At 51.3% G+C, this 27275-nt stretch overlaps 1 protein-coding gene across 9 annotated transcripts in view; it reads right to left on the bottom strand.

Moving 5' to 3' along the window:
* The window catches only part of PRDM11 (PR/SET domain 11), an 88297-nt gene that overhangs the window by 60178 nt on the left and 844 nt on the right, over positions 1-27275 (bottom strand). For 3 of the 9 annotated variants that reach the window (XR_002938466.3, XM_054662235.2, XM_009460289.5), the window contains exon 1: positions 19445-27274. The exons of 5 other annotated variants lie outside the window; for them this stretch is intronic. Coding sequence is in view for 3 of the 4 variants with exons in the window: in XM_054662235.2 (XP_054518210.1) it covers positions 19445-19594 (150 nt within the window). In the remaining variant the exon portion in view is untranslated. Of the gene's footprint in view, positions 1-19444; position 27275 lie in introns of those variants that run through there. One more of the 9 variants, XM_054662236.2, reaches the window with a different exon arrangement.

Raw genomic sequence — 27275 nt, 5'->3', positions numbered from 1 at the left:
GTACAAAATAATTCCACTTAAAGTCTCTACATAATGATGCAGATCTGTACACATGGGTCTGGGAGGATATATTTTAAGGTATCACTAGTGGTTAGTTCAGGAGGAGGGTTGTGTATTTCTGTTTTCTTCTTTTTGCTTCTGAAAAATAGTCACTTAAATATTCTTTAGAGGACCTCTTCATAATCATTTAGTTTAGAAATTGCTAAAGAAGATAATTCCAATGACCTTTACCCACTTGTCATTAGATGCTGAGATCCTGCCAATTGGTTAGGAGAAAGGAGGAATCCAGATTAGAGACTGAGTATCAGGCACACAAGTGGCGCTTGATGCATATTTGATGAACGAATGAATCAATGACTCAATGAATCAATCAATCGGTAAGGACCCCCATATCTCTACCCGAAGCATACCTGTTTTTATTTTTGTTTAGGATTCCCATTTTGGAAGATCATGTCTACTAAAAAGACTGCATGCATTAGGTAATAATTAATTCATCTTCCTAGTTCTTCGTATACACACAGGGTACATGATAAGCAGAGTTAATACACTGGTTAGCGGCCGTCATCCTAAGCAAAAGCAAAGAAATTTGACATGTTTGTTCACTTGTCCTACCTGATCATAAGATACTGTACAATATTCACTAAATTCAGTGGATAGAATACTATGCAGAAATGAGAATAGACAAACTACAACTACATGCTATAATCTGGATGAGTGATAATGCCAAGAAAAGAAAGGAGACCCCCAAAGAGTACAGACTTATACTGTATGATTCCATTTAAATAGAGTTACCAAAAAAAACCAACCAGCCACAACTATGGTGTTAGAGGTGAAGTTTGTGGTTATTCTTGGGAATAACTGGAAAAAGGCAGGAAAGGGAGTTCTAAGATTCTGGCCATGTTCTATTTCTTCATCTGGGTGCTCATCCCATGGGTATAATAAGTTTGTGGAAATATACTCAGCCAGCTTTTACAATATGTGCACTTTTCTGAATGTATATATGTTAATAAACATAAAGAAAAACCATCTGCTGGAGCCCCCTGAGGGCAAGGAACTCCCATATGGGGACCTCTAACCCTGTCCAGTCCCTAATTTTGCAGCCACAGGAACTGGGGTCCAGCCAGTGGAGGCTCCTGCTGGGGTCATGGAAAATGAGGTTTTGAGCTTTTACCCACAGGGCAGTCGCCACTAAGCATCATGGGTATAGCTGGCCAGGGCTGGTGGAACACATTCTCCCAAGGCGGTCCCTCCCGCAGAACTTTTTTTTTTTTTTTTTGATGCGGTGTTTCTCTCTTGTTGTCCAGGCTGGAATGCAGTGGCGTGATCTCGGCTCACTGCAACCTCCGCCTCCCGGGTTCAAGCGATTCTCCTGCCTCAGCCTCCCGAGTAGCTGGGATTACAGCCGTGCGCCACCACGCCCAGCTAATTTTTGGATTTTTAGTAGAGACAGGGTTTCATCATGTTGACCAGGTTGGTCTTGAACTCCTGACCTCAGGTGATTCACCTGCCTCAGCCTCCTAAAGTGCTGGGATTACAGGCGTGAGCTACTGCGCCCAGCCAGAACTTTTTTATGTGTTTGCTTCTCACAGTGGATCCTGCTGGTGGCTTCTATGGTATCCGTTACCTCATTACTCCCCACTGGAAGCTGGACTTTGTTCAGGTGCCACACCTCCCTTACAGGACCAACTAAGTGAGATTCAGAGACACCAAGCCTTTGCCCAGCACCAGGGCTGGGCTCAGGTTCATCTAAGCCAATTCTAGCAATGCCACCTCCCTCCCCAATGACTGGATCAGGAACCTGGCCTTTAATCAGCACATGACATTTCCCTCCAAGATCAGACATTTGACTTATTTTGACCAAATCAAAGGGAAGGGGAGGGCTTTTATTTCATGACTAGAAGGAGAAAGCACACAGCCATTGTTGCAAATGGGAGCCATGTCCTGCAGAGGACCCCAGCAGGAAGCATCTTCAGCACGAAGCGAGTTCCTCAGAGCAGGGGGACAGGGTGGTAGGACAAGAAACACACATTCATTTGCACCCTGGTATCTGAGGGGAATTGGTTCCAGGACCCTCTCTGATACCAAAGTCCAAGGATGCTCAAGTCCTGGATATAAAATAGCATAGTATATGCACATAACCTTTGGATATCCTCCCATATACTTTAAATCATCTCTTGATTACTTATAATGCCTTATACAATGTTAATGCTATGTAAATCACTGCTATACTGTATCGTTTAGGGAATAATCACAAGGAGAAAGTCTGTCGAGCCATGGCTGGTTGAATCCATGGATGCCCATGGATAGGAAGGGTTGACTGTATTTGGTCTTTGTCCCTGGTTCCTGGCTAATAAAACAGAGCTCCTAAAACCCTTGGAATTTCCTGGGTTATAGGAGTGTCTTTGGTGCTTCATAAGGAGTCCCACCGGATCATACCTGAGTTTATGCTAATGAGATGACTGAGGGTGGGACCCCCCCAGATAGCTTCAGGATGAGGCTGAGTCACCAGAAAGAACACGTGATTGGAAGGTTGGAACTTTCAATCCCAACCACTGGCCTCTGGCAACAAGAAGAAGGGCTGGAGGTGAAGCTCTGTGAAGACTCTTGAAGGAGATTTAGAAAACTTCTGGATTAGTGAACACAGCAAGGTGCTGGAAGGGTGGAGGTCCAGCGAGAACATGGAAGCTCCAGGTCCCTTCCTCTACACCTTGCCCTGCACAGCTCTTCCATCTGGCCGTTCCTGAGTTGTAGCCTTTATGTAAACCAGTAATAGTAAGTAAATCACTTTCCTGAGCTTTGTGAGTTATTCAAGTGAATTATCACACCTGAGAAAGGGGTTTGTAGGAGCCCTGGATTTATGTTGGTCAGAGGTACAAGTCCCCTGGGACTTATGACCAGTGTCTGAACTGAGGGCAGTCTTGTGTAACTGAGCTCTTATCTTGTGGGGTCTGCACCAGCTCTAGATAGTTACGGAATTGAATTGAATTGAATTGTCGGACACCCAGTTGGGTTGGAGAATCCAAGAAGGGGCTGGTGTTGGGAACCATCTCAGAGACAGAAACTGTAACTGACACGGTTGAGGTGCTGAACCAACAGGTCCTGAAATCCACGCTACCTCTGCACTTCCTCTTACACTGCTTTATTGCCTGGGCCTGTCTGCAACAAGGTTTCTGTCACCTGCAGCCATGAGCCATCCTCACTGGGACACTGCCCTATCAAAGGGGCAGATCCCCTCTATCCCCAGGCCCATTCCAGCTGGGCCCAGCATTCTGCCTGTGCCTCTGTAAAGCATCTGCCTTGATGGTGCCTCAGCCTACAAAGGGGCAAACAGGGTGGGGCCACAGCATCTCACCACCAGCCACCCCTCTCCCTTAAGCCCAAGATCTGCACTGAAGTGACATCCTGGGCTTTCTCTCCAAAGCATTGCTGGTGGGAGTGTAAACTAGTAGCACCAGGGAGAGCAATTTGGCACTGGGGAACTTTAAAAAATCCACATAACCGGCTGGGCACGGTGGCTCACGCCTGTAATCCCAGCACTTTGGGAGGCCGAGGTGGGTGAATCACCTGAGGTCAGGAGTTCAAGACCAACCTGGCTAACATGGCAAAACCCTGTTTCTACTAAAAATACAACAATTAGCTGGGCGTGGTGGTGGGTGCCTGTAATTCCAGCTACCCAGGAGGCTGAGGCATGAGAATTGCTTGAACCCAGGAGGTGGAGGTTGCAGTGAGCCTAGATTGCACCATTGCACTTGAGCCTGGGTGACAGAGCAAAACTCCATCTCAAAAAAAAAAAACAAAACAACAAAACAACAACAACAACAACAACAAAAAACCCATAACCTTCAATCCTACAACTTCTAGGAATTTCTCCAAGACATCTGTGCAACAGTATTCCTTGCAGCACTGTCTGGGATAGCAAAAGACTGGAAACAACCAATGTACCCATGGAGGGGGATGGGGTGGTTGGTTAAATACCACACAGCACAGCCACACAACAGAGAGTGAGCAGTTTCAAAGAAGGAAGCCATGGAACAGACCTAACCCCTCCTCCATGGCTGCCACCCTGCTCTAAGCCACTACTCCCTCTTCCCGAAATGGCTTCAGAGACAGCCTGACTCGTGTCCCTCCTTCCACTCTACCCCTACTGTCCATTCCCCACCCACAGTCAGGGTGTACCTGTTATAACATAAGGCAGGTCAAGTGCCCCCTGCCCTCCACTCAAAACCCCCATGGTGCCCCATTTCATGCAATGCAAACACCAAAGCTCTTCAGCAGTGTGCTAGCCTGACACAGTTTGTTCCACTCCCTCTGAGATTTCCTCCCTTCCTACTCCCCACCCCACATCACAGCCACAGGGGCTGCCCTGCTCTGCCTCCAACATGAGCCTTAGCACTGGCTGTTCCCTCTGCCTGAGATGCTCTTCCGTCTTATACCCATGTGGCTTGCTCCCCTACTCCCTCTAGGCATTCACTCAATGTTACTTTCTCTGGCTTCCCTATATAATATTGCAACTCCCTGATGCTTGCTACCACTCCTTCTTTGCTGGATTTTTTTCTTTTTTTTTTTTGAGACAGTGTCTTGTTCTGTCACCCAGGCTGGAGTGCAGTGGTGTGATCTCACCTCACTGCAACCTCTGCCTCCTGGATTCAAGTGATTCTCCTGCCTCAGCCTTCCTAGTAGCTGGGATTACAGGTGCCTGTCACCACGCCTGGCTAATTTTTGTTTTTAGTAGAGACGGAGTTTCGCCATGTTGGCCAGGTTAGTCTCGAACTCCTGATCTCAGGTGATTTGCCCGCCTCAGCCTCCCAAAGTGCTGGCATTACAGGCATGAGCCACCCTGCCTGGCCCCTTGCTTTATTTTTCTCCAGAGTGTGTGTCACCATCAAACTTAAGCAGCACTTCTATCTGCCTCCCCAAATAGAATGTCAACTCCAGGAAGGTAGAGATATTTCTCTGTTTTGTTCACTGCTATATCCCCTGAAACTAGAGCAGTGCCTGGTGCAAGATAGGTACATGATAAACATTTATCGAATGGATTACTCATTTGGTGGTGAAACAAAACCAAAGTTAGGAAGAGAACGCGTCATGGGAGAGACAGCAGAAAATGGACTCTGGTGCTGGGCTGCCTGGATTCAACTTCCAGCTGCATTATTTACCATCTGTGTGACACTGGGGGAGTTCCTTAACTTCTCTGGGCCTGGGGATATCAAAACCCATTTATGCCTAGTGTTCTATTATTGGAAAGCTAAGCATGTGGGAGTTATTTACATCCTACTGCTCAAGGTCATTGCCAAGGTCTGATTGCAAAAATTCAAAAACTTGCAACCTCAGGCATAAATGGGTTAATAGCACCTACTTGGTAAGGTTGTTATGAGAAATAAATGAATTAACATGTGTAATACACTTGGAACATTATCTGGCACAAAGCCAGTAAGCGGTAAGTGTGTTACATAAAACAAACAAGCCCCAGTTGCATAAAGTGTTAAAGGACATACACATTTAGATGTGCTCATATATTCTCAAAACAGCTCTAGGCTGTGACAGTTGATGCTCCTAGACTGAGGGCTAGAGGAGGAGAGGTAGTTACTGCTTACTGAATTTTATACCAGATGCATGCATTTCTGATTTTAAAAATATACTAGTGATGCCTAGGGGCTATTAATTGTTGAGGTTGGGTGATAGGTATGTGGAAGTTTATTATACTTTTCTATCTACTTTTTTTTTGCACAATAAAAAGTAACAAATACTTATCAGTATTACTAGAATTAAAATACAAGTCCCAGGTTGCCTCTCCCCCACCCCCACCCCAAGCATGTCAGTGATTCGGGGTGAGGCAGGCAGAGGGGGCTCCTCCCAACCACTGCTGTACCTGTGGAAGAGGGCCCTGAAGTCCTAACAGTTCCCTGAGGCCAACCTGGCTCCACAACTCCAAGCACCCAGTCAGCCACAGCCAAATAAGAATTGGGGAGAAGGGGATGTGGCCTGTGGAGGGCCAGGGTCAGGCTGCCAGGAGTGCAGTCTCTGGGCTGAAGCCACACTTTCAGATGGCAAAGTGGCGGCTGGGAAGATCACGACTGAAAGAGGCCTGGATGTGTAGATTCCTCTAAGGAGAATCAGAGCTGTCCTGCATTGACCACTTGCCGGGTGCTGGAGACCCAGTGTGTCCTCGTCTAGCCAGCTCCCTAACCCCATGATGTAGTGAGGAAGCCAGAGAGTGTTAAGTGATCTCCCCGCACATTACACCTGTGGCTCTTAGTGGGCAGGGCTGGGATTCCAACCTGGGTAGAGCTGAAAGGATGCCCAGAGATGCCCTGACTCAAGCCCCACCTTTCTAGACAAGGAAAGTGAGACCCAGAGGGGAGGAAACCTCAAGGCCACCGGAGGAGGCAGAGGGAGACAGGAACCCACCGCCAGCCACTCGGCGCAGGCAGCCCCTACCCTTCTGAACATTGTGCAAGGCCCTCATACCTACACTCCTCCCAATTCGTGGAGTTGGGGGTCTCTATTTGGGGATGTAGGACCTGAGGAAACACCATGAGGTTGTTTTTCAGTGTTTGGGTTACAAGGAAAGGGGTCCCCCTGTCTGGACCACAGGACCCAGAGGAGAAGGCTTGTAGATGGAGGGGCTGCAGGGGCATAAGGAGTCCAGGGAACCTGACCACGGCCCACAGCTCCTGCCCCCATCAACCTTTACTTCTCCCCCATCCCCTTCTCCTCCCTCCCTCGCTGTTCCATCCTGCCCTCCTATTCTCACCGGCTATTTGCCCAATCTTGCCCAGAATCTCAGAATTAAAGACACCTCAACAGTCATCTAAATCCTTGCTTCTCAAGCTATGGTCTGTGGACTGGCAGCCTCGGCATCTCCTGAAACTTGTCTGAAATGCAGAATCCTGAGTTCTGCACCGCAGTCCTCCTGAATCAGTTGGCCTAAGGTGATTTGTCCAGGTGATCTGTACGCACATCGAAGTTGGAGATGCACTAGTCTAAATCAGAAGATGCTTGAAACCACAGTATACATCATCCCGAAGCATGCATGAGTACCTCCAGCAACAGGGAACTCACTATCAGGCAGCCAGCTCACCATTCCAATGGACGAGTATGGCATGTGTGTGTGTGTGTGTGTGTGTGTGTGTGTGTGTGTGTGGTGTGAAATGAGAGAGGCAGTCCTCCTTGGGTCCTAAGCATCCCTAAACATCCTTGCTGAGTATATCCACCTGGAAGGCCTCACTATCCTCTGACTCTGAATCATTTCTGCTGCTAGTGATATAGGTAATTAAGTTGGTCAAGGAGACATTGGTGTGAACACTGTGCAACTGCTCACTCCCTGGAGAAGGGAAACTTAGTTGTTTATGGCTTGCTACAAAAGCTGCTGAGCCCTCAGCCCTGAGTTCTTCTGGTGCAACACAGCCCACTGTGTGAATAGTTGCCATCTGGGCCAACCCATGGGACTCGGGAGTAGGGTAATCCCTACTGATGATCCTGATGTTTGCTGTGAGTAATAAACTGTCTTGCTGATCCATTGACTCTTGGCCACTTTTAGCACCTACACTATGTGACCTAGGGTTCTTCCATGATTGTGATAGTGTGTATGTGTGTGTGTATGTGTGCACGTGTGTGTCATTAGTGGTCATTACTGAGAATTAAGAACCTTCTCATGTATTCATGGAAAGGCTCATACATGTAAGCTCCAATGAGACCTTGACTTAAAAGAATTCAAAGGGAATCTGACCTTTCTTGGGCACCTACTTTGTGCCAGGCTTTGTGAAAGTGAATTCCATTTTTGTATGATCTCACTTAATCCTCTCTATAACCCTGCAGGGTGAATTATACCCCCTTCCTACATTTGATGAAATTGAAGCTGAGTGCAGCTCAGTCTCACAAGAGTAACAAACAATATGAATGAGCTGGGCTGAGCAATAAAGAAGTAAACAAAGAATGAGATGATTTCAGAGAATAATATCTGTGAATTCAAAGTGATGTGATCACTAGTGATTATAATTACTGTATGTCAAGTTTGCCAAAACAAACGGGCATACTTGGGCTTCTCTGGCTGATCCAGCAAGTGGAGGAGGAGGCACTGTGGAGCTGTGACACTTGACCAGAAAGGCAGGTGCAGCTCAGAAGGCGGAAGTCCTCCAGGAAGGAGGTGGAAGGGGCATGGATGTGGCTGATGCCCAGCTCTGTGTCGGGTGTTTTACATACTCTGTGAAGCATTATCTGTTCACTCACTCTTCTGTGTTCACATCCTACCAGGCACTGTCCTAGGTGCTAGGAACCATGGGTGAACAAGGTCGCCACCCTCAGGGGGCTTGCAGCCCAGTTAGAATATTTATGCATTTGCCTGCTGGCATCCAGGCCCCCTGGTGTCCCTGGGGAGCCCCCATCTCCAATGCTCCACTCCATGGGTAAGAGTGCCACTGAGGACTGACCGACCAGTGCTCGTATCTGCAGGCCAGCCACAGTGATTGGTGCAAGAGAGGATACAGGGTCTAGCCAATTTGTGAGCTACAATTCTGGGGCTCTGGGGGACTCTGCTGGAAAGAGAAGGGCCCTTTCATTGCAGGGATTGCTGAAAGGATAGAAGGGTGAATCTGCTGTGGGCAGGGGCACAGCCAACCACTGTGCCACCTCATACAACAGCCTGCCCATGAATGGAGCCATACCTAAGAAAGCAGGGCAGGATGGACAGAACAAGTCCTGAGGACAGTGTAAGCCCCTGGATCCAACTGTACCTGAAGCTCTCAAGATCCTCCTAGAGCTTCTGCTGAGCCCATAAATTCCATTTTTTGACTACTCTTGTTTGACTTGAGTTTCAGTCAGTTTGTATTTAGTCCTGTCCACAACCTAGTAAGCAGTTTTACTTTGTTTTTCAGATAGGAATGAAGGCTCAGAGAGGTTAAGTGGCTTGAACAAGGCTGCACAGCAGCTGTCTGGAGTCTGTGCAATGCAAAGCCCACACTCTTTTCTCTACTCCCAGGTGGCAGTGTAGCATGGCGGGGAGACAGGCTGCAATGGGAGGGGGTCTTCCACGGCAGGGAGTGAAGGACCCATTAACTAGAAGGAAAGCCTGCTCCCTCCTAGACAGGCCTGCAGAGAGGCAACGGCAGAAAGGAAGCACAGGCTGCAAACTGGTGACTGTTCTTTTTTTCCATTTTTATTTTTGCCAACTTCGAAGAAACAGAAGATTCCATGTAAAAACGTGGATGTTCAGCTTTTCTGGGAAATCCGAAGGGCTGGCAACACCACGCGGGCAGTCCCACATGGCAACGATTCACTGGAGCTGGGTGGTGGCCCTGCTCAGATGGGCAAGGGCAAGGCACTCACTCTCCAGGTCTCCAGTCAGCCTGTGTCATTCACATGTGCCCCCCGCCTGGGCTGGGCATCTGAGTGTGCGGCCTGCGTGGCAGAGACCACAGTGCTGTGCAGATGCCACCCCCTGAGAACCCAGCCTCAGAGGAGATGAGGGTGCTGGGCTGGAGACTCACCAGCTCCCCAGCCCCTCCCATTCTGGCTGCTTCCAAATCCCCAGCACCCAGAACGGTTGCTGGCACCGGCAGGGCTCAATACATATTTGGTGAATGGATGAAGACAATGGGAGGGCATCAGTTGGAGATTTCCAGGAGTACCCCATTAGCAGCCCTGTAAATCCACTCCCAAGGGGCATGGGAGAGGCGAGGAGGGCAGGAACAAGGGCAGCCCTGCAGTCCACTGGCAAGAGGCAGCTTGGTGAAGAAGCTGGGAACATGGGCTCTGGAACAGGACTCCCTGGATGAGAATCCCAGCTCTACGACTTACTAACTATGCGATCTGGAGAAGTTATTTCACCTTCTGTGCCTTTAGTTACCCCCGCCCCCTGCCACATAAAATGGGGATGAGAGTGAAATCAGGTTGTTGTGAGTGAAGTTATAAGCAGACGGTAAATAACTGTTACTCCAACCTTGTCCACAGAGGCATCGACCTTGGATAAATCCCTTTCCCTCTCTGAGCCTCAGTTTACCCATCTGCACAATGAGGCCTTTGGGATTAATTTTCCTTTAGGATCTGCTGGCTCTGGCATTCTGTGAAACTCAGGGTCATGCAATTCCAGAAGCTGGGCCCCCAAGAAGCATTCAAGCAGGTCTCAGGGGTCTCTCTGCCAAGCCGTTCCCACCATCGAGGTCAAAATAGACCCGAAGGACCATCACAGTGAAACCACTGATTCGAAATCCCTTTAGATTTAGCCCAAGTTCCAGCCTCAGGATCTGCTGTGACTCATTTACCCCATATAATGATAACCCAAAGGCACAGGGACATGGCTGGAAGGAGCCAGCCCTGGTGGCTGTCCTGAGGACGGCCCTCCCAAGAACCTGCAAGAGGGGCTCACCACAGCCCTCACGGTGGCTGGCGCCCTGGCAGCCAGCTGGCAGAGCCATTTCCATTTCTCTCGCACGCCCCCAGATGGGAAATGATTCATGAAAACCAAGAAGGTAAAATTAGCCCAAAGGCTGCCGAGTAATTTATGCAGCCAACAGCCCCAGGAGGGAGGGGAGGCCCGCACTGCCAGCTCAGGCTGGCCTCCCAGGGGCTGGCAGAGCGCAGCCTGGCCATCTGGAGCCTCTGTCTCCGGGGTCTTCTATTTCTGGACTCAGCTTCCCAGGCTGTTGGCAAGGCTTCTGGCGCTTTCCCTGACCTTACCCTGCCCACTCACCAGACCTAAAGGATGCTGGATACACTCCACCGGGGACCCGCGGGGTGCTGGGGAGTCACACATACCCACCTGTTCTATCCTCACCTCAATCTCAGGAGGAAAGTTTCAGATCCCCCATCTTTCAGGTGCAGAAACTGAGTGAGGTTCAGAGGGGTTAAGTGGGTAGCCAAGGGTAAGTGGCAAAGCCAGGATTCAAACCTGGATCTCATGAGCTCCGTGAGCTGCGTCTTCCCTGCATGCTGGCTGCTGGCTGCCAAACCTCAGGTTCTCCATGGGGTGAGGGGAGTGGATCCTGGCGAGCCCCACCACACCCTGTCATGTGCTTTTCACAGTCTCAGGACCATCCAATACCAGAATCTGACCCTCAACTCCAAGCCCAGTTGTTCCAATGGACAAGGTATTCAATATCCCAATCTCTTAAAGAGGGGCTGAGGAAGTATTGGTCTGCAGCTCCTTCTTATGGGAGGGACAGAATAACAGGTATCAGCAAGCTCCATAGTCTCACTTTACAGGGTGGTGCACCAAGGCCCAGAGAGGGAAAGGGACTTACTCAAAGCCAAACAGCAAGCGTGGTTGAGCCTAGGCTAGAACTGAGTCCTCCTGCAGAGATCCTGCTGTCAGAGCTATTTACGAAGAGTGCAAATCTGAGTGGAGGTGGGGGAATTCCCTACGATCAGGAGCAGGTGAGGTGGGAGTTACTTCCTGGGACCACTGGGTACCCCCCCATCCTCAAGCACCTGCTCCCACCTTTGGGACACACAGGGGCCACCTGAGCAGCAGAGGAGGGCTCCTCAGAAGGCAGTAGGTGAGGCACACTGAATCCCGCTCCATGCCTGTGGGACCTTGGCCAAGATCTTGGTTAAAGATGGGCTCATTATTGAAAAGAAATGAAATCGAAATGAAAAATGTGTGCATTTAAATCACCCAGTAGGCTGGGAGTGATCCATAGGAACTTGAAGGGTCAGCACGCATGCTGGCCCACTGCGTGTCTTCAGACCCTCTGGCTCCCCTGGTTTTGCCCAGAGGAAGACCAAGACCAGCCACAGGTGACACACACAGCTACCCATGGAGAGGGTATTTGCCTCTGTTCCCCGGGAGCACACAGCTGAGCTCCAGTGTGGACAGCTGGGAGCAGTACCACCCACTCCTTGGGACACAGTTGAGAGCATCCCAGTTCAGGCACCGTCTCCTCACCAGAGTGACTGCAACTGCCAGGGCCCAAGCCCTGAGCTCAGCACTTCCAAATATCACCACACTGGACCCTCCCCATCAGTGCTGAAGGAAAGGTGAGAAAACCGACATGCAGAGAACCTGAGTTGCTTGCCCAAAGCTTTCCATTCATTCAGAGATTATTTATTCGACACATTTACCAAGCACCTGCCATGTGTCAGGCATGGTGCCAGGAGTGAGAAAGGCGCACTGCCACCTTAGTGACCCCCCGACCATCAGAGGCTTTATAGCATCGTGGCTCCCACACATCCTCTGAAGCTACACTGTCATGATTCAAATCTCAGCTTCCTCCAATATGATCTTGGGAAGTCACTTAGCTTCCCTGTGCCTCAGTTTCCTCGGCTGTATCTACCTCATGATGCTACCCTGAAGATTAAGTGAAATGTCACAGATAGTGCCTGCCACAAAGTGCTCAGTAAATATGAGTGGTTATTGCTGAGCCAGAACCCAAAGCCTGTGTCCCTCTGACACTATGTTCTTAAAACTAGACCAGGTCAGTTTCTTTGGTGTGACCCAGCAGCAGGCTCTGTGAGGACCTACATCTACAATGAGAAGGTGGGTTTGAGGTTTCCTACTGCATCCACTAGCTCAGAGAGGCCCTTTCCAGCCTAAAAATGGGTCCAATGATGGCTGCTCACCTGCCTCCCTGGGAGAAGCACTGGAGCCCCCAGGGCTGCTGCAACCCCTGCCCACACCACAGGACAGGTGTAGAGAGCGATACCTCACCCCAGACGGGTAGACAGGCCTCAGCTGAAGCAGCCACCCTCTGCTGCCTGCCCCCTCTAGGTACCCAGAGGGTCCAGGGCTGGTGCTGGGGAAGGGCAGGGCCCAGGGCAAGCCATGGTGCTTCTCACCTCTTAGGAAATAATCCCAAACCTCTGTGCTTAATGAACACACACGCCACTGCCCAGAGGGCAGGAGGCCAAGCTGTGTGGCCAGGAACCTTTTGCCAAGACTGTCACATTAGGTCGCCTCATGAAAAAGAACCGGACAGGGAACCAGATGGCCTGGCTACCATTCCCAGCCCTGCCGGTGGTGACCTATGTGGCTTTGGGAGAGTCGCATAACCTCCTGGAGCCTCAGTGTCTGCATCTGTGAAATGACCTTGGCCAAGCTGCCTGTTTTTCCAGCGTGGCTGCAAGGAGCTGCTTAGGCAGCAGCATCAGTGTGGTTTGGAGCCTGAAAGGGGGTTGTGAGGAAAACAGCAAACACACCATGCTTTCCAGCACTAAATAAATCATCAGCTGCACCGATTTGACCCCGGGGCTGCGAGGCAAACCCTGACCTGGATCAGCCAGTGTGGCCCAGAGCCGTCCCGGGACTCTCAGGGGAAAGGCTGGCCCCAGACTGCTTTCTTCTCCTGCCCACCCTGCAGGCCAAGGGAGATCAAATCCGCAGCCACAACGAACCTCATTGACAGCCGGGAAACCTGCCTGAAGGATGGGGTTACGGCATGAGGCTCCTGGCCACCGGTGCCAAGCAAGGGGTCAGGGTGACCTTCTTCCCTCCCTGTAGGCTCTGGTCCAGACCCTTCGGGGCCAAGCCAGGATGAAATCCGATTGCCCGCTGCATTCCCAGGCAGCAGCCTCCACCAGGATGTTAGCGGACAGCGGGACAAAGCCGTCACCAAGGCCGGAGCCACGCAGACTGCCCTCTGGGAGCACAGGCCCCCAGCCCATGGAGGTGGGATCCAGGGCTCATTCAGAGAAGACACCCTGGGAGAGTAACATTACTGGGCATTTACTGTGTGTCTGCACGGCACATGGTAAACACTTCACATGTGTTAGCTCACTCGGTCCTCAGCAGTGCCAGGATGTAGGTGCTGCTGTTATCTCTATTGGACAGAGGATAGAACTAAGGCACAGAGAGGTTATGTGGCATTCCCAGAGTACCCAGTTGGTAAGGAGCTGAGCCAGGATTTGAAATGCGGCATTATGACTCCAGAGCTCACTTCCTACAACAGCTGCCCAAGAGAGACGTCACCCAAAGCCATGCCTTTGAATGAGGGCAGAAAACCCTGAATGTGAAGGAAAGAAGGCTCCAGGGGCCACAGCCACTGTCTTCAACTCTCTGAGGGCTAGCAGGGGCCAGGAGAGCTGACTTTCTCTCTGGCTCTAAAACGGAGAACCAGCAATAGTGAAGGACTCACAGGGAAACATTTGGTTCTATGCAGTCTCAACAGACAGATTTTAAACATTGTACAATAAACTTTAAAAAGTGCAAAAGGTTCCCCAGACCCAGCAGTAGCTGCTCTAGATATGTGCAAGGAGGCACTAGAATAAAATCAGAATTTACCCAAATGTCAGTGGTGGGGGGATGGTTAAATGACGATCCTTTCTAAAACCTACTGTGTGGCTAGATTTCCCAGATACAATGTTAAGTGAGAAAAGCAATTTGCAGAATAATCTGTACTACATGAAACCATTTGTTTAAACACATACACACACACCCACACACTCTGCAGTGGTACGTATTCCTATAAATTATGTGTGTTGACATATAGAAAAAGATCTAGAAGGATATATACTAGAGTCATGACCATGACAGTCAACGCTCCAGAGAAATCTGGAATGTTGTGATCATCAAGAAAGACTTTAGTATATTTGCTAATATTTGATTTTTTTTCAAAGTAAAAATGTATTTGTATATTCCTTATATAATCGAAATGTAGTAAAACAAAAATTAAAAGATCCAATGAGCTGCCTTGGGAACCAGTGCGCTACCAGTCCCTGGAGTCATGCCAGCAGCTCTCTTGGGGTGGAGGGAATTAGAAGAAATTTAAACACCACAAGGTATCTAAAGGGGTGAACACCCATTCTGAACCTCAGGAGCCCCAGCAGGGAAGTCAGAGCAAAAGCCTTTACTCTCTCTACTCGCATCAAGAGGTGCTATAAGGAAGCACAGAGCATCGGACCCTGCAGAAGGGAGAGGTTGGAGTTGTGGATCTTCAATGTGACTCAAGAAGAAATGGGTTGGGCAGTCAGAGGCGCACAGGCCAACTCTTCAGAGTCTACCTTCCCCCAGCCATCTTCCCCCAGTGACTCCTAGCCCATTCTGTTTCAGCAGCCCCCAGCCCTGGCCAATTGTGACCAGCTTCAGGGATGCTTCAGGGATAAAGGCTGTGTCCCTAAGAGGATCTGACACTGGTGTCAACAGTTCAGGAAGGAAGGAGGAGAAGAAAGCAGTTATAAATGCTCACAGAGCTGACTGCCACTGACGGTGACTAGTACTAAGCCCAGGCAAAGGCCCAGGCAGGCCAATAAGCCCCGACCCCAAACACAGACTGAGCCTGTGAGCCCTGGCCAGACCCTGACAATACAGCAAGCAGAGGCCAATGAGGCCATTACCTCCAAGACAGCTATGTGGTCACGAGGAGAGTCAGGACATGTGGGTCTAAGTCCCTGATGTCCCACAAGACCTTGACAAAGTTGCTGAACCCTCTGGGGCCTCAACTCCTTCATCCGCAAACTGGGCGAACAGTAGCTACTCCCAAGCTTGCTGCACAGATGAAATGAGACCAGGCCCACTTAGCCTCTTTACGAACCACAGGGACTCCCACAACATGTGAGGCCCACCCACGCCTCAGACACTGGGCTCTGAGAAAAGGGGGTAGCAACAATTGAGCTCCAGAAGCAGCCAGATTGCTGCCAGGCCAGGAGCCCAGGGCAGCCAGGAAGGAGGCCACTGCTGGGCCCAGGAGGCAGCAGGCAGAGGGTTCTCCAGGATGGAAGGGTCCAGGAAGAAATGAGAGTGAGTCTAAAAGGGCAGAGGAGACTTTCTTGGCCACTGTCCTGGGCCTGGGGCCAGGGTGCTCAGGGAGGGCAGGGGAGCCACTGGCAGGTGCCAGGGAGGAGTCTGGTTTCTAACCGAAGCCCGGGGAGCAGACCCCTGGGAGCTGGGCCAGTGGGTCCTTTCCTCACCGGTAGCCCAGGGAACTGGGACAGAGCAGGCCACAGAACAAGGAAGGGGGGGCTCAAGGAGAGGGAGGGCGGAGCACAGTCCCCGGGAGAAGCCAAGACAGGCTGCGATGAGCAAAGGGGCCAGACTGTGCCCCTGGACCCAGGCACGGACAACCTTGGAGGATTTGATTGGGAGGTCTTGCTGAGAAGTGGCAGAAGCCATGCAGAACAGGCTCAGGGTGTCTGTCCTTAGAGAAGGGGGGGCACGGAGAAGCAAGGAGGTCTCAGCAGGCCTGCACAGTGAAAGGATCAGCTTTGGGGAAGGGTGGAGCAGAAAGACGAAGCCTGAGTTAGGCTCAGCTGTCCCAGGGCCTGCTCCCCAGCTCCCGTCAGGGAGGCCCTCACTCTATGGCAAGTCGTGAGTTCAGTGTGGGACCAACCAAGTCGGGTACAGCAGACAGGGTGAGGACTCTAATCCTAAGCCTCCACACATGACCAAGACCACTGTTAAAACTAAGGCACCTCAACAACTCCTGCCTTCCTGGCCCTGAAGCCAGAGCCTGGACAGAGAAGAATGCCTGCCCAGCCCCGTTCTGTAGGACCCCAGGCAGCTGGACTCCCTGTTGAACAGCAGCCAGACAGCCCGGCCTGCTGCTGGGGCCCAGCCTGTCTGGGAGCTGCAGGGAGGGAGGCAGGGGCTGGGCCACCCTGAACTGGGGCCCCAGAGGAGGGTGGAGGTGGGGCAGGCAGGAGAGGCGCTTCCAACAGTTCCTTCCCAGGCAGGCCCTCCGTGGGCTTGTGGCCACATGCAGGCCCAGGCACACCTTGGTCTGTTCCCAGCAGCCCTGGGACAGGGCAGGTCAGTTACTCTAGGGACAGGAGGCTGTGACAGAGTTGAAGACCAGCAACTCCCTGACACTGCACTGTCTGCTTTGAGCTGGGCTGGGTTGGGACTGACTTTAACTTTCCCTCACTACCTCAACCAGATGTTTGCTCCTCAGGCCACAGAGGCAGGTCTCAGCCCTGGCCCATCAGAGGATCCATGCAGGAAGCCACTTCAGCCTGCTGCCCACTGCTCACCTCCTGCACAGACCCCATGCCATCAGAGACCAGGTACCCAGGGCCTGGGCAATGGCCCAACCTCAGCTCAAACTTCAGCCCTCCCTTCTGACAGCTTTCCCTGAACACGGCTCTGGACTGTACCCCAAACTGTACCCAGCACCCATTTGACAGCCCACCAGTCCACGTTCCTGCAGCTCTAGTAGGACAGGCAGTGTGGACAAGAGAGTTCTGCCATGGCCAGCCCATGACCCCAGGTGTGACCCCACCAACCAGGCCAGCCTGGAAAGGCCATGTTGCTCACACCCAAGGGCTGCCTGCCCATCAGCCAGGACCGACTCAGGGGACAAAGAGAGGCCTGTGCATCAGCAACCTACTCCACAAGACACAATCGAGGAACAGCCTTCTGGGAGGTTGGCGGTGGAAAGGAAGCACACACCTGGATGGCCTCTTTGGTCCTCTAAGGCATAGGTCCCCAACCCCTGGACCACAGATGGGTACTGATCCATAACCTGTTAGGAACCAGGCTGCAGAGCAGGAGACGAGTGGCAGGCGAGCTAGCAGGCATTACCGCCTGAGCTCTGCCTCCTGTCAGATCAGAGGCAGCATTAGATTATCATAGGACATGAACCCTACCGTGAACTGCGCATGCGAGGGCTCTAGGAGTGTGCTCCTTTGAGAATTGAACGAATGCCTGATGATCCGAGGTGGAACAGTTGATGATCTGAAGTGGAATACTTTCATCCCCAAACCATCCTCCCCGACCCCGTCCATGGAAAAATTGTCCTTCATGAAACGGTCCCTTGTGCCCCAAAGGTTGGAGACCACTGCTCTAAGCCACCTACTCAGCCGTGGCCACCTCAAGTCCACTGCCACCTGGACAGAGTTTCTGTAGCGCAAAGCTAACCACTTCTCTCCCCTGCTTACAAACCACCGACAGCTCCCCCGTGCCTCCAGGGCAAAGTCTCAATTCCTTCACACGGCATTCAAGGCCCTCCCGGCCTGGCCCTCACCTGCCTCTCCCCAGCCATCTCCACTGCTTCTCTAAACACCCATGACCGCTTGCCATTCCTGAGCCATGGGGTCCTCCTGTTCCTGCCTTTGCACATACTGTTCCCAGTGCCTAAAATGCCCTTCCCTCTCCCTCCGCCTGGCAAACCCCCGCTCCTCCCTCAAGGTCCAGCTCATCGTCACCTCCTCTGGGAAGCCTAAACAGATCCTCCCTCTCGACCTCCAGGGCGAAATGACTTGCTCTCCTCTGCCCCATATCCATGAGCAAGCCAGGCGCATCCTACCTTCAATCCCAAGACCCAGGCAAGAGCTGCTCAAGAAATTTGAGGTGAAGTGACTTCTTTACTTTTTAAGTTTTCCAATCTGATGCCAACAGATATTTTTGTGAAATAAAATTAAAAATGATGTGGCAATGTCAAGTTGCCAAACAAGTTTCTCAAGGCTTTCTCTCAAAGTCTGCATGTCTCTCACCATACACCCATCCAGCACAGCTCAGGATGGGCAGAGGTCTGCGGACCACGGTCTCCATTGCCTGGCAGAGCCACTGTGCTCCCAGTGTTCCAAGAGGAACCTGGTGCAGGGCCCATCAAGAGTCAGGTGTGTATGTCTGGACCCCAGAGCACAAGGGGCTGCTCCATGAACATCTGCTGACCCAGACAATGGATGGGAAGGTCTGAAAATGCTGTAACATGGCCGGTCCTTATGCTAGGCCTCCCCATTCTTCAAGTGGCCGCATAAAGGCACAGAGAGGGTGACCTGCCTGAGCCACAGTGGCTCATATGCTGTACTTTCTTTACACTGCCCATCATCTCAGGGGAAGGAACTTGGAATCTGTAAGTTAGCCATCCAAACTCCTGCCCAGCATGGATGGCTGACCTTATCTCCCACTGCAGTCCCAGCAAGCCAGTCCCATGCTGTGATAAAGAGCTCAGACTCTGGAATAGACAGACCTAGGTTCATATCCTGGCTCAGTCTTTCATAGCTGTGTGACCTTAGGTGAGTCACCTCACTTCTCTGGGCCTCAATGTTACCTCTGTAAACTGCACCTAATAACACTAGCATCATGGGACAGCTATGAGGGTTGAATGGAACATGCCCGTCCACACTCATTTGGGCTCGGCTGTCGCTGATGTTTATAAAAGGTCCGGGGTCTGGCAGCCAGACACTCTGCCCTGGATCCTCCTTTTCTGCTTGCTCTTCTGGAGACCCAATATCTCCTCTTTGGGGTCAAGAGAGACTGCCGGTTTCCCTGGCTGCTAAGCTTGCTGATTTCCCTTGAGGACTTCACCTCCCTGCCCTCTGCCTCCCTCAGGCTAAGGGGCTTTTCCTTCCTCCCTCTCCACCCCTCCTTGAGGCACCACTGCACCCTCTCTCCAAATGCAAACCCCCTCTGGCTGGTCTTTCTTTCTCTTGGAACACAGCCGGCCTAAAGAGGTGCACCCCTGGGCCCTGGGAAAATGCCACTCTGTTTGGGTTGGAACAGTAAAGGGCTGTGAGGTCAGGGACAAGCCCCAGCCAACCACCTCCCGGCAACCCCCAGAGCCCGCCCTCTCTGTACCTTGGGCCATGATGGTGCTGAGTCCGCCCTGGCTGGGTCCCAGTCGGCTGCTCCCACGAGAAGCTCACTTCCTTCTGGGGCTGAGGGTCTGGTGGGCTCCTCCCCATGCCCCTCGGCCGTCCTGGAGCCTCCCAAGCTGGCCATCTCCATCCCCTGGCATCGGGCAGCCAGATCCTTTCCTGGCCCTCACCCCTTTCCCTTGGGGAAAGTGAGAGATAGTGGGAGAAGCCACTCCGGGAAAGCTGACATTGTGGGGGCGGTTCCATATTTACTTGCTCAGTGACGTCCATACCAGCCCAGCTCAGTGCCCTAGTCAAAGTGATCCTCCTGCCTGCTGGGCCCACTCTCGCCCTCAACTCTGACACAAGCCTGGGGGAAGGCGCCCACCAGCCACTACCCCCCTTTCTACCCCAAGCTCCTTCCAGCCACAGTCCCTGCAGTAGCTGGACAATCTCTCTGTTTGGAAAGCAGAGTACAGAGGCTACAACAACACTCTCTGGGGTCCCCATTCTGCTCTGATTCCAGAAGGACTGGGGTGCAGAGGAAGGGGTGCTAGATTTGGGGTTAGAATGTTAGCTTGGTTACTTCCTAAACTGTATGAGCTCTAAGTCACTTCCCCTCTCTGAGCCTCAGTTTTCTGAGCTGTAAAATGGGGGTTTTAAGAGCCAACCTGCCTGGGCTAGTGATCGGGGATCGGGAGAAGGTGCAGTTGGGAGGAGGAGAGTTCTGGTTGCTCTTATGGATCAGATGAGGTAGGGGAGACAGGACTGGAAGGGAAAGCTCTAGAAGGCACTGAAGGCTCGAGAGGCCTGGGGTGCCTCACTTTGCAAGCAGGGACCCCCCCTACCACTAGCACCAACCCCTGATCTAAGGCTGCTGCTTGGGAGCAGGATGGGCAGCAGCTATATGCCCCCACCCCTACTCCACTTCCCGTTCCCAGTATCATTTCAGCGGAGGCTCCTGGTCTGTTTGAATATGTCTGCAACTTCTGGCCTGTGAAGTTCCTGGGATGGGGAGAAGGTCTGAAACCAACACTCTATAAATCAAATCCTACTTTTATTGATTTATTATTTTTTGAGACAGAGTCTCACTCTGTCTCCCAGGCAGGAGTACAGTGGTGCGATCTCAGCTCATCACAGCCTCGATCTCCCAGGGTCCAGTGATCTTCCCGCCTCAGCCTCCCAAGTTGCTGGGACTACAGGCACACATCACCAAGCCCAGGTAATTTTGTTCATTTTTTTTAAATACAGGGTCTCACTATGTTGCCCAGGCTGGTCTCAAACTCCTGGACTCAAGCGATCCTCCCACCTCAGCCTCCCAAAGTGCTGGGATTATAGGCATGAGCCACTGTGCCCAGCCCAAATCCTATTTTTAAATCACCCAAGAAACCTTCTGGGAATTATTATGTAATACAAATAGGCAACCTCAAAGGCTTCCTTTATCAATGTGGTCTTCTTAAGAAGATTGGAAAAATGAGATGATAGCTGTGTGATCTTCAGTTGGTCATGTAACCTCTCTGAGCCCCAAGGTTCCTCATCCATATGTGGATGCGGGAGTAACCTCACGGGGCTGTTGTCAGTGTCCTGGTGCTCCATACATGTTCCTTCTAGCTGTTTACTGCCCCAGAGATAACAGTACCTTAAACTCAGTCCTGCAAACACAGAGGAAAAAATCTTCCACAGAATGTAGGGCAGGACTGATATTACTGAGTCCATTTACAGAAAGGAAACTGAGGCGCAGTTAAATATTTGACCTTGAACACAAGACAGTGGGGCACCATGAGTGTCTGAGGCTGTGGCCAGATCACCTTTAAGTACAGATATGCTCACTGTCTCGTATTCAGGCACTGCTGTCCCATCCCCAGCAAGAGGCATGAGAGGACCCCCACGCCTCCCCCATGTCCACTGGCCTCACACCCAGGAGATGGCCCAAGACTGGCCCTAAGCCATTCACTGGCGCTCCGTCTTTCTCCGGAGCTGTCCATGCAGCTCTTGGAGGCCAGTAGTGGCATCGCCCCCGTTCTGCAGATGAGAAAATGGGTAACTCCAAGAGGGACAGCCTCCTGCTCAGATCTCACCGCTATCTGGTGCCAGAAGCAGGACTGAACCTGGGGCCCACGCCCTCTCCAGGGAACAGTGTGGACCCCACCAGCTGGCTCCCTGGCTCCTTCTCAGTTCCCTTTCCCTGCCAAGGGACCAGCCTAAGGCACTTTGCTGGATTTTATCTGTGGGTCCCCTCGCTACTCAGAAGCAGAAGTCAGGCACTGTCGGGGAAACAACTGGCCTCCAGAACCAAGCCCCAACCCATCTGCTCTGACCTTCACTGTAGAGGGCCAAATTCCCCTACTTTTCCCTGGGAATGGTCACTCTCAGCTCTCACCTTCATCCTCTCCTACCTCAATTACTACGACAGCCTCTTATTTGGCCTCCCTGCCTCCAGGCTTATGCCCAAGCCGCTGCTGTTTTTCGGAACATGGATCTGATCACCATGTCAGCTTCCTCCTCATAAAACCCTCTGAGGCTCCCTGTGGCCCAACAGACAGAGTGTAAACTCCTCAGCACAGCAGTCAGGACCTGTTACAGCCTAGTCAAGGCCAAGTATCCGGGTTAGGCCGGAGGGCTCAGGAATCAGGTGCCCTGAGTTTGAATTTCATCACCAACCGTGAAACCGTGGGCAAGTGATGCTACCTCTCTGAGTCTCAGTTTCCTAAACTGTAGAATGGGGAAATAACAATACCATGATCAGGGCATCGCTGTGAAGATTTAAAAAGACGAAGCAGATAAAGCACTTTGAACACAGTAAGTGCTCAATTAATTCACTCATTCCACAAGTATTTGAGGCTCTAGTTACCATGTGGCATATACTATTCATACAGCAGTGAACAAAAGTAACAAAAATCCCAGCTCTCTGGGAACTTGCATTAAAATGATGGGAGGCAGACAGAAAACAAAATAAAAAAGTAAAACATGGGGCATGGGATAAGTGCTATGCACTAAAGAGAAAAAAGCAGGAAGCAGAGAGAGGGTGTTGGGGTGGGTTGCAATTTTAAACAAGAAAGTACCCATGGCCAGGCCCGGTAGTTCACACCTGTAATCCCAACACTTTGGGAGACTGAGGCAGGTGGATCACTTGAGGTCGGGAGTTCAAGACCAGCCTGGCCAACCGGTGAGACCCCAGTCTCTACTGAAAATACAAAAAATAGTCAAGTGTGGTGGTATGTGCCTGTAGTCCCAGCTACTCGGGGGCTGAGGCAGGAGAATCACTTGAACCCAGGAGGCGGAGGTTGCAATGAGCTGAGATCATGCCATTGCATTCTAGCTTGGGTGACAGAGTAAGACCCTGTCTCAAATAAATAAATAAATAAATGTGCCCATGAGAAGGTAGTATTTGAGCAGAAGTCCTGGGGGAGGCAAGGGGGCATGCCATGAGATAACTGGGGTAAGAGTGATCAAGGACCAGGATTAGTGTTACTCATACTATTATTGTTATTTTCCTTCCAGCCTCATCCACCTCCATCTCCTCCCCTTACACTTACTCTCTACCCGAATGAACTACTCAAGCCTCCCCAGTCCCTTACATACATCCATGCTTCTGGACAAGCCATGCCCTGGGCCTGAAGCCTCTCCCCTCCTGTGCTATCCAAATCCTACTCACTCCAAAGGCCAGCCTAAAGGCCTCCTCCTCAGTGAAGCTTTCCCTGACTTATAGTCAGTGGTTGTCTCCTTTGCATCCTTCTGCTATAAGCTGCAACTGCCTGGTTATTTGCCTATCTCCCAGGCTGATCTGTGAGCTCTGGAAGGGCAAGGACTAACTTGCACGTGGTACCCCCTAGGCCCAGCACAGTGCCTGGCACAGCAATGGCATACATGTCCTGACCACCTGGTCAATGAATGAAGGACCGAATGATACCCAGATGGGGGTCCAGACCTCCCCACTTACAGAGCCACAGTCTGGGGACACCACCAGCAATGTGGCTGCATTAAGTGAACATTGGCCTTTTCAACACAGATACAAATCTGCAGTAGGAAACAGGCTTTTAAGAAAACAACAGCACAATTTTCTTTCTTCTTTCCGCACAGCTTGTTTTTCCAGCACAGCTCCAGGGTCAGCTGTCGAGAAGCCCATCCCAGGCCTCACTCTTGAGAACATGGGGCTCTGTGGCCTCCAAGGAGTCTCAGCCTCCAGCAGGAGGTAGAGATGCACCAGGCAGTTTTAGACCAGCCCTGGCACCAGGGCCACCAGTCACCTCTGAGCCAAGAACCCCATGCTCAAACCCCGATGTTAGGTAGGTGTTACCCCACTGGAGGCCCGCTCTCCCATGACAGCTTTATAACCCCACATGATGCTTCCAAATGGGTTTGGGGTTCTCTGCCCTCACTCCAAGAAGGCATACCAAGGAGATGGCCTCAGACTGCCAGGGTTCTAATCCTGGCCACACCATTAACCCTGGGTCCCTTACCTCATCTTTCATAGCCATAGTCTCTCAATCTGTGAAACAGAAATAATATCTACCTTGTGGAGCTGTTTTCAGTGCAGGGTATGTGACATACTTAGAACCACAGATAGCACACAATAAGCCCTCAAGAAACATTAGCTGCCATCATCAACATCTTCTTCTTCCTCTTCATCTTCCCCAGATCTCCTGTTCTGCAGCCCCTTCACTGAATCATATACTATCCAGATGAGCAGGGACCTCGAGTCAATGTTGAATCTCATCCTCTTGCTTTCCTAGAATATCCTATGCTACATCCCTGGCACACAGTCCCCCTGGGCCATGGACACCAGTAAGGATGGGGAACGTACCATCTGTACTCTACAAGCCAGTCATTTTGCCAGCTATGCCTAACACCTCCCTCCAGCTGGACCCACCAGCCCGCAGCTCAGGGAAGTGGTGTTCCCTCATCCTGTCCCCAGCCCTCAGCACACAGTGGGCCTTCTATCTATGCTTAAGGATTCAACAGAAGGTGTTTGGTGAGCAACTCTCAAGTGCAAACCCAACAGCACACTCAAAGCAACCCTGGTAGAGTCTGATGGAAGAGCAAGGCTGCAACGAAATCATTACACCAGTAAGTGGGAAATTGCTATGGATGTGAGTGCTCCAAAGGAGAGGTAGGTGGGCCAAGAAAGCTATAAAGAAGGGAATTCAGCCTAATCAGGGAGGGCTTCCCTGAAGAGGGGATGTGAAGATGGAGGAGGAAGGATGAGGAGGCCTCATCGGGAGAGGGGGTGGAATGCAAGGTCAGGGCAGAAGGAACAGCATGAGGAAGGCCCATGTGAGGCAGAACACGACAAATGGGAGGGACAAAAGATGGTGTCCCTGCAGAGACTGGAGGGCAGCTGGATTTCTGTCATTCTCCTCACAGCAGGGGGAGTCCCTGAAGGTCTTTCAGGCAGGGGTTTATAAGCTCAGATATGCATGTCGAAAAGATCACCCTAGCTGCTTTCCAAGTCAGGGTCCTCTCTCTGTGCATTAACTGCACATGCACTACTTGTCTCTCTGCCTAAAATGCCTCTCTAGTCCCTGCATCGGTCAGCACAGGCTAAGTTATGCTGCAGTAACAAACAGCCCCAACAGCTCAGCAGTTTAAAACAGCAAAGGTTTAGTTATCACTCATGTTGCATGTCCATCATGGGTCACCAAGGGCTTCACGCACGGAGTGACACAGGGACTCAGGCTGGCAGCAGCCACCACCATCCCGCCTTACTACCAGTTGCCATGCCACAGGGAAAGTGCACTGTGGAGGGTCTCACACCAGCAATTAAATGCTGTGGCCCAGAAGTGACATGTATCACTGTCATTTATAATTCACCAGCCAGTCATGGGGCCCCCACCCAAGCGCAGGTAGAGCTCCAGTCAACCTACTGTGGAACTGGAAGAACCGGAAATAGTAAGAGGAAAGCACTAAGGACCACCAGACACTCCCATCCCACTGTGCCCTTTGCTAACCTTAATTCATTCATTAGATGACAACAGCTCAAGGATTTGAGGAGGAAAGGCCAGCCTATGTAGGAGAGATCGGGGTATGGAGTTCAGAGAGATCTAGGAGAGGATAGAAGATGAGGTCAAGGGCAGGGGCCAGATCATTCGGAAGCTTTTAGGTCACTACACCAATTTGGTTCTTTATCCCCAACACACTGGAAAGACTTCTAGGTGTTTAAAGCAGGAAATGGAATGCCTGACATGATCCTATTTGTAATGGATCACTCTGACTGCCATGAGGGGGAGGTTGCAGGTAGACATTAGGAGGCTCTTGCTGTTGTCCTGGGGAGAGACAGTGATGGCTTGACTACAACACTGGGGAAGAGGGGATGGAGAGAAGTGGATGGGTTCATTTGAGAGGATAAAGTTATCTGGGTCTGGAGACGGAGTAGATTGGGGTGACAGAGACAGAGCCACCAAGGCTTCTGCCTTAAAGAGTAGTGGGACAGTGTGCTCTTGGCCAAGATCAGAGCCCTAGAGGAGGTTTAGAGAGGAAGATTATGGACACCTTTGGCCACTGTGGGTTTGTCATGCCTATGAGACAGCCAAGAGAGCAGGCCAAGAAGGCAGCTGAATCCACAGGCAGGACTCCCGACTCCTACCCCAGTGTCCTTTACTTCATACTTGCCAACAACCTGGAACCAGGGAAACTCCCTGTAAGTCCAGGAGAGGGCAGATCCAAATAGGAGAAATCCTACTGGACACCAAGGAGAAGAAATTGATGGAACACATCAACCCAAGAAGTCTAGACGACAGAACTGTAACTCAGGTCAAATGAGTCCGTAAGTGCAGAGGTGATGGCTATCATGACCAATCTAGGACTCCTGGGACAAGTGAGGGGAGTCCCTCATCTTTGAGAACGTTACCAGGGAAGGAAACGAGACCCTGCCACCAGCTGTTCCTTGGGGCCCTGTCAGTTTGAGACTGGATGGACCACGGTGGGGTCTGTGGGGGCAATTCTGATATTCCCAGGTCAGTACCTTCTGCCGTGATTCTGGGGGAGAACACTTCTTAAACAGTATGCCAGGCCCTGGAACAGGCATTTCATCTTTGCTATCTCTTTTAATTTCACAACTGCCTTGCCAGGCAGGTTTTGTTGGACTCAGGGATGGAGACACAAGGCTCAGAGAGGCCAAAGACAACGATGTGAAGTCCAAAGTCAGACAGTGACTATGAGGAGGAGGTAGAATTCAAAGAGAGAAAGCCTTTCCATTAAACTGAATACAGCAAGAGGTCTGGGCTCTATTCCCAGAAGGGGAGGTTTCTACACGTGCCCTATAGAACTCTGCTTGTCCACCTTTCAGAGAGTCGGCGGGCAAAGACTGTGCCCTGCTCCCCAACCATGACCCTACACCTCCAACAATGACCCTAGGAAAGCCCGAAGCTTCCTCCCTCCCAAGAGGAAATGTGGGCAAGGACATTTCCTTCCTGTAGCTTGGGTGCTACAGGCATCATGCTCCACAGAAAATTCTTCTGTCCCCAAACCCCCAAAGTTTATAGGGTTTCCAGGTACCAAGAGCAATCTCTCATCATTGCCTCCTGGCCCCACGCACAAAGGGCTGGGTGTGTTTCCTTACAGCCACTCTAAATTATACAGCACAGCCTTTCTCCACACGAAGCAAACGTCTAGGAAAGAGGAGAGGTTTCACATTTTTCTCCCCTAAATCCCAGCCCAGCCTGGGGGGTTCTAAGCCCCCATCTCCCAACTGGGCTCTAGACACACACCAGCAATTTTTCACCAGCATCGCCCAAGACATTGGTATTCTCTTTGCAGCGACTCGCCTAGAGCACGCTGGCCTTGACCGGAGAGAGGTCATTGGCCGCTAAGTTTCTGCAGTTTCTGCATAGGAG

This window comes from Pan troglodytes, chromosome 9 (genome assembly GCF_028858775.2).
Source record: "Pan troglodytes isolate AG18354 chromosome 9, NHGRI_mPanTro3-v2.0_pri, whole genome shotgun sequence".
In the NCBI taxonomy this organism is placed as follows: domain Eukaryota; kingdom Metazoa; phylum Chordata; class Mammalia; order Primates; family Hominidae; genus Pan; species Pan troglodytes.
This window is presented reverse-complemented; position numbering and strand designations above follow the sequence as displayed.